This window comes from Gavialis gangeticus, unplaced genomic scaffold (assembly GCF_001723915.1).
Source record: "Gavialis gangeticus isolate Ggan-Ray unplaced genomic scaffold, GavGan_comp1, whole genome shotgun sequence".
NCBI classification, from domain to species: Eukaryota; Metazoa; Chordata; order Crocodylia; family Gavialidae; genus Gavialis; species Gavialis gangeticus.
Window position 1 is genome coordinate 54,944,608 of NW_017729029.1, and position 6,955 is coordinate 54,951,562.

The window sequence follows — 6,955 nt, forward strand, 5'->3', positions numbered from 1 at the left end:
GGGGGGGGGCGGGGCGGGGGGGATGGTGTCCCACAACATGTGGAGGGGCTCTGTCACAAGCCCCCGACCCCCGCCTGCTCTCCCAGCCCGCCCCAGCTCCCGGCTCTTTAAAAAAAATAATAAAAAAGCCCCGAGTCACCAGCTCCTGCCTGGTGGGGGACAATCCTCGCTGCACCCCACTGCCCCGTGCTGCATGGGGGGCTCTGCCACAAGCCCCCAGAAGCCCTGAGACTGCTGCAGCAGCTGGTGAGTGTGGGTCTTTTGGGGTTTTTTTTAAAGAGCTGGGAGCTGGGGCTGGCAGGGCAGCCATGGTGGGGGGTGGGGGTCAGTGAGTGCTCGGGGGGCTGGAGCAGCAAGCAGGGGATGGGATCTGGTGGGGGTCCCCCCATAGTCCCTTCTACTCTTCCAGCCCCCCACTCCTGCCCACCCCCTACTTACCGGCACAGAGTCCAGGTCCAGCTCCCTGCAGCAGAGAGCGGGGACTGCCCGAATCTCCAAAGCTGTCCAAATCTTTTCTGAGTTGATTCGGAGAGCTTCAAATTGATTCGGACCTTTTAACCGGTCTCCTGATTCAATTCAGATTCAGAGATTCAGCCGCTGAATCGGACCGAATCTCCTCCAAATCAGCTCAGCACCCGAAGCGTCGCACAGCCCTGCTATGTATGTTTCTAGGCAGATAGTCATTAATTCTTCTGGATATGAGTGCCATTTACCTGCAAAGCTGCCATTAGAATTGGTTTTAAGTCCCTCCTTGTAATTTAAACACCACAACTTAAAATAATAAATCTATCATAGCAGAAGACAAAAGAGATTGGATACAGGTATCTCTCTGTGAAGTGTGTGGAGTGCGACTTGTCTGTGTGTAGGGCAAAGAAGGGTTAACTGCAGAGGAACTTCAGATTTCATCAGCTGTTCCTTTGTGTGTAAAGTCATCAGTTTTACCGTGGCCAAGTATTTTGGGTGGGCCATCCATTTCTCATAATACTCCATTATTTCTAGTCTAGTTTAACTAGTGTTTTGAAACTTAAAATAGTCTTGGGCACAGATGCAATCTCCAGTCATTGGAGTCACTGGGAATCTTGCCCAATGCAGGACTCAAACCGTTGCCACCAGTCTGCTGGTTCCTGAATGCTCCATCAGTAGCTATCCAAAGGATTGCTGCTTATACCCCACGTTCCTTTTTTGTTGGCCTTTAGCAGAGCAATATCTCTCTGAGTCTGAAATCGAGTGTGCAGTTTGTGGCCATGATTCTCCTCTCGCTTCACTTCCAAAATGCTGCACTGCTTTCAGCCTATGTGAGTGAGATAAGCTGAGAGATGCTGTGTTGCTCACTCACTCTTCTTATTGGCAGCACTGTGAGCAAATGGTTTGCTAGCAATCACTTCTGAGAGATTTTTACCAGGATCATCACACCCTGAATGAAGCAAGAATTCCCAAATTCATGACCCTGATGGGAAGAAAACAGCCTGAGTAACACAGTTCTCTTGCAGGGCTTGGCGCACCTTCATGCCCACCACGTTATCCACCGAGACATTAAAGGGCAGAACGTTCTCCTCACGGAAAATGCAGAAGTAAAGCTCGGTGAGTTTCCCTGAATGCTCCTATATGCTGCAAGCTCCATGTTAACATGGAAAGGTCATTAAATAACCCACAAATGGAAAATAGATCAGATATCACTGTAACAATTTACGGTTCCATGGCTGCTTCCATATAGCAGGATCCCATAGGTCCAACGAGTTACATACATCACTCATCATTCTCAGCATGTCTGAAAGGTAGCCACATAAAACCAAATTATAAAATCACCAAGTTGGAAGCAACTTCAAGATTCATGCAGGCTGCCCCCTGCAGAGAGACAGGATTTACTGTTCCTTAACCCTCCCAGACTGGGTCTTATCCAGAGTCTTCAAGGAAACTTTCAATGAAGGAGATTCCTCAACTTCCCTAGGCAGCTTTATTCCATTGATCAGCTCACAGCAACACATGCATATTCAGCATGCATAAGCTACATGTGCACAGTCACCCCTGGTTTTTTTGTTTTTTCCTTCCAGAACAATTAGTTTGGGGCAAAAAACCCACCAAAACATATTAATCCATTTCTGTAACAGAAGTGTTCTCGGGGGTGTTAATGAAACTGGCAGCAGGGACTGAGTCACCCTAGCTCTGCGCAAAGGTTACCACTGGAAAGGAACTGCTTGCCAACAACTGACACCTGAGAGGATTTGTGAGCACACTCCTTTCCACTTCTAAGTGCAGGATAGCTGTGGCACGTCACTGTGGAAACTGTTGACAACTTTTTACTTTGTAAGAGCAAACAGCATCCCTGGCTCAAAAGCGAATATGGACAGTTCATTTCTTTTTAAAAACACATCACAGGGAATACCTGGCAGTGTTTGAAAGGGACTGCATCAAGGATGGTGCTTTTTTTTTCTTTAGAATTTCCCTTTGATTTTTCCCTTCTTCATTGCAACTCTCTTAGCAGTTCAAAAAAAATTTTAAAAAGGCTATGTCGAAAGGACATGGCATAAGATCCTCAACTGGCTTAGATCAGAATAATGCCTTATGTTGAACTGAGGATTTAGCTTTGTGGTAAAATTTTGGCTGCTCTGAAACCAATGGGAATCTTGTCATGGATGTGAATAAAGGCAGGATTTTACCCACAGATTATTTTTAATTGCCAGACACATGTCTGCTGCTCCTGTACTTTAAATCAGCAAGACCTTTTCCTGTTTGTTTCTCTTCTGCCCTCCTTTGCTTCTGTCATCATCACTGATGTCTTTTTCTGCTGTTTAGCTCTGCATTATATGCAAGTAGTTAATAATGAAACATTTCTATAAGGCTTGAAAATAAACCAAAGCTATTTCCAAAGAAACTTAGCTCAGTCGTGTCTAAAAGCAAAGCTGCTGCAATGCTTAGGCTTCAGTGATCCTACGTCAAAATAATCATCATTTATAAAATGCTTTCAATTTTCACATCCAGTGTTATAGATTACACACAATGCTTCAAAGAGCCGAGCCCCACCCATATATTTTGGTAATTTAGTGATACAGTAATTTCTGTGTATGTTATAATACTACAGGGTCTATGAAACAGTCTGTTAGCAGAGGTTGTATGCAAATAATAGGGACCGGTGGGAGGAAGGCATGGAAATCTGCTCTTTGGTGATAGTAGTATCAGACCCTACCATCATACCCTAGCCAGTGTTTCCTGTAGCTATTCTGTCAATAGCACACTTAATTTAACGTATGTCATTTGTCCAACAGATCTAATTAATAAGTTTTCAAGGGTGTTTTTAATGAAAACACATAATTATAGATTATTGTGAAGACTATTTATTGTCTGAACAAAGACATTTACAACACACCTGCGGCACCATGATGAGCAGATGACTCCCTTTTAAGCTCAAAGAGCACAGCTCAGCTCCCTCTTTATAATGCATTTCACAACTGAATACAGAAATGTACTTCTCCAGCCTGTTCTGAGACAGAAGTCCAACAAAAAATAATTTTTTCACTGATATGCTGGACCTGTTGCTCTGCAATAACTTCTGGCCATCCCAGGAAGACCCTAGTCCCACTTATTCAGTTTGTTTTAAGATGCCAAATCATTATCCTTTTCTGCCCTAGTATGTAGTTCAAGTCTGAATGATTTTTCTGTGACATCCTAGATGGGGAAGTTCATGCCTTCTTTAAAATCTTTTTTAATCACAGTCTTTTTGCCAAATTTAGCATGAACTTTTCATCCCACAAGGAGCAGAAAGTAGCTAATCCTTCATCATTTCTGGTGCAGACTCCATTGATCAAAGGTTCTTCTGAGTCTAGTGGCCCATAAGTCTAACATGAATAAGGCACATCAGTTTCTATAGTAACAACCTTAGGAATTAATGTGGCCAGCATCACACACAGTCACCTTTGACACTCCAACCTGATTGACTGGTTACCAGTTTACAGCCATGTCCGTGTGAGGAGCCTTTCAGCATAAATTCAGAGCGCAGTTTGTGTCTCCAGATCTGTAGCAAGGCATCTTAATTGCTCCAGAATTCATTTCAAGCTGGGCAGTTTAAGAATTGAAATTGCGACATGGTTTGCTTTTCAAGCAGAAGTAGCTAGTGATCAAGTATTTTGAGCTTTGAATTAAGTGCATTACTCGTGCTTGACTTTTGCAGTGGATTTTGGGGTAAGTGCTCAGCTGGACAGGACGATTGGAAGACGAAATACCTTCATTGGGACACCCTATTGGATGGCTCCTGAGGTCATAGCTTGTGAGGAGAACCCAGACTCCACTTATGATTACAGGGTGAGTGCTACAGTTTTGCATGTGGTAGCAAAGTGACCGGGTTTTCAGTACTGACAGTCTTTTCAAGTATTTCAACTGAAAACAAACCCTCCTCCCTGCCCTTAAAACCACAATGGTGTGCGTGTGTGTATATATCTATCTATATCTATGTAACAGTACAAACAGCTGTCCGTTTAATATGTGGGCGTTTTAAAGAGGAGTTTCGGTATGAGTTTATTTTCTTTGTGAATCGTTAACGTATGAAATGAAATGCAAATCATTTGAGAATGAAATTCATAAAAGTATCTCTTGTTCTCTGAAAACAAGGCTTGCCATCTGGAGACTGCTAGGGAGAAAGAGCCCAAAAACATTTGCCTAGGGAACAATCTTTCATGAACATGGCTCTGTGCTACTTCTTTCCTCTGTCATCAAGAGATGTGTTTTCTGTTATGCTTTTTACATTGCCGCTAAGTTAATTGATGATAATTGATATAGTGTGCATAATTTATTAGCAAATACCTACAAGAATCTTTCCCTTTCCAGAGGAGACTGCAAACCATTGCACACTATCAAAGTCTAGAGCAAGAAAGTCTGAGTAAATAGATAAGTCCCATCCATCTTTATTATATGCATTTTTCTTCATTGGTGAAATACTGTCTCAGCTTATTCATATGGGTCTAACATCATGAACCGAACATCCTCTTTGTGGACCCCAAAGCTTTAAATGGAGCTTGTATTTATTCTTTAAAGGCTATTTCTGAACACTGCAATTTGGAGACCAAAGAGCAGCTATCAGGGACTCTTCTGGTTGTTCCACTTACAATTATAACATGCTGATTCTGCTATGAAGAAGTACACAATCCTGCTTGTCAGCCTTGGGTTGATTTGCAGCATTGGTGTCATTTCCGTAAACACACTGACCACGTGGGATGCTTTCTGTTTCTCCCAAGTCCTGTTACAAGGCCATCGCGTCCATCAGCAGCTTTGTACCAGAAAGACATCCCAAATCAGACTTGCTTATCCTGATGTGGTTTCGGGAACCCTTCCCAGGTTTCGGGTTCTACTTTCTACTCAGAAGTCTTCATTCCTCACTTCTCCTAAGGTCACTGTCCACTGGTCTGGCAGTGTGAAAAAGACCTTTAGGACATCTTACTGTAAATGACAGTCAGGCCCAAAACGTATTATTTGCCTTTCTCCATAATATATAAGTACTACCTGAAAGCCCCTGCTTGTCTGTGGCTTTTCTCTGCACACCTTCTCTTTCCCCAGTCAGTGTGTTTCCTAGTATATCCTTAATATGTATATATTGAATGCATATGCTTCATATGTGCACATTCCTTGCATGGAATAATATATGCGGTTCATCTTATTCGTGCCTGGCTCCAGACTGCAAACTGTAGTCCAAGAGTGGTCAGCGGGGTTTTCCAAAATGCTGATTCAGGGTCATGATTCATATGAGCAAAATGAGGCAAGTATTTATACACGCTGCTGATATGGTGTGTAAAATGTAGGAAGCTGTTCTGCTATGCCCATGACTTCTCACTAACTCTGTTCAGTGACAATTAAAAAAAAATACATTGAACACTGCAAACACAGCCCTTACTACTCCAGTAACACATTTTGCCCTCAAGCCTCAAAGTATCAGCTCCAGGTTCTTCCAAGCACACTGGTTTCTCTTACCATTGCCACTGTACTTCAGGGAGTCCATTCCTTTACCACCTTCTCTGAACAACTGCCTTTTTTTGGGAGTCATTTAATAACCCAGGACCTGATCCTGAACCTTTTAGCTCCTGCTGGGATCTGAGATCTACAGTGTGAAGCCATACGCCAACCTTTGTGAATCACTGCAGGGTGGGTCTCGAAGAGATACTGATGATGATTATGTTGTGAAGTTGTAGCTGTAAGGCTAGATCTGACATAAGATGTTGTTCATATTCATTACTCTTACTTCAGGTCTCTAAGGATTCCTCTTATGCTTGTATTTTGTCTCATATCCTGTGAAACGAAGTCCTGTCAGATGTTGAGGGTGATTATGAGATGAATTATGGCGACCTTCCGCAAATTAGTTTGGACAAACGTATCTGCTGGTGGAAGAGAAGAGAAAAAAGAGAAGAGCAGCACACATAACTAAGCAAGCCTAAACCTGCTAATGCCCTTAAAATCAATGCTTTTACTCCTGATTTACACCTGAATGATCAGGATCTCAACCTGAGTGTCTGGTTGGGTTTCAGATGATCCGTAAAGTCAGTAGGAGAGGCTGCAGTCCGTAGCTGGGCGCACATCGGATTACGCAGCTCTGCTCTCCTTTTCCCTGCCCAAACCCACTGCCTGGAAAAGACTTTTTGCAGGGGAAGAGTGTTCTTGCTCTTGACTTTCACCTCTCCTCCAAAGGTGTATGAAAGGAGTAACAGTAGCACTGAAGCAAGTACTAGCACGGGGCAGGCAGTTATTTTGGGCAGAGGGCCACTTACTGAATTTTGGCAAGCCATTGAGGGCTACATGACAGGCAGCCCAGGGCAGACAAATATTAATTTTCTAAATTTTTTAGGGGCCTCGCAGGCCAGATAGAATGGCATGGCAGGCTGCACCTGGCCCCGGGCTACATTTTGCCCACCCCTGTACCAGCATGAAAGCAGTATCAGGTCTAAGTGGGATCTCACCTTCCTAACTTGCGTGTAAC

General features: G+C 43.5%; 1 protein-coding gene across 3 annotated transcripts in view; it reads left to right on the forward strand.

Annotated features, from left to right (window-relative positions):
• The window catches only part of NRK (Nik related kinase), a 151,919-nt gene that overhangs the window by 61,690 nt on the left and 83,274 nt on the right, over positions 1 to 6,955 (forward strand). For all 3 annotated transcript variants that reach the window (XM_019521629.1, XM_019521628.1, XM_019521627.1), the window contains 2 exons: positions 1,491 to 1,581; positions 4,166 to 4,296. In XM_019521629.1, the coding sequence (XP_019377174.1) occupies positions 1,491 to 1,581; positions 4,166 to 4,296 (222 nt within the window). The remainder of the gene's footprint in view (positions 1 to 1,490; positions 1,582 to 4,165; positions 4,297 to 6,955) is intronic.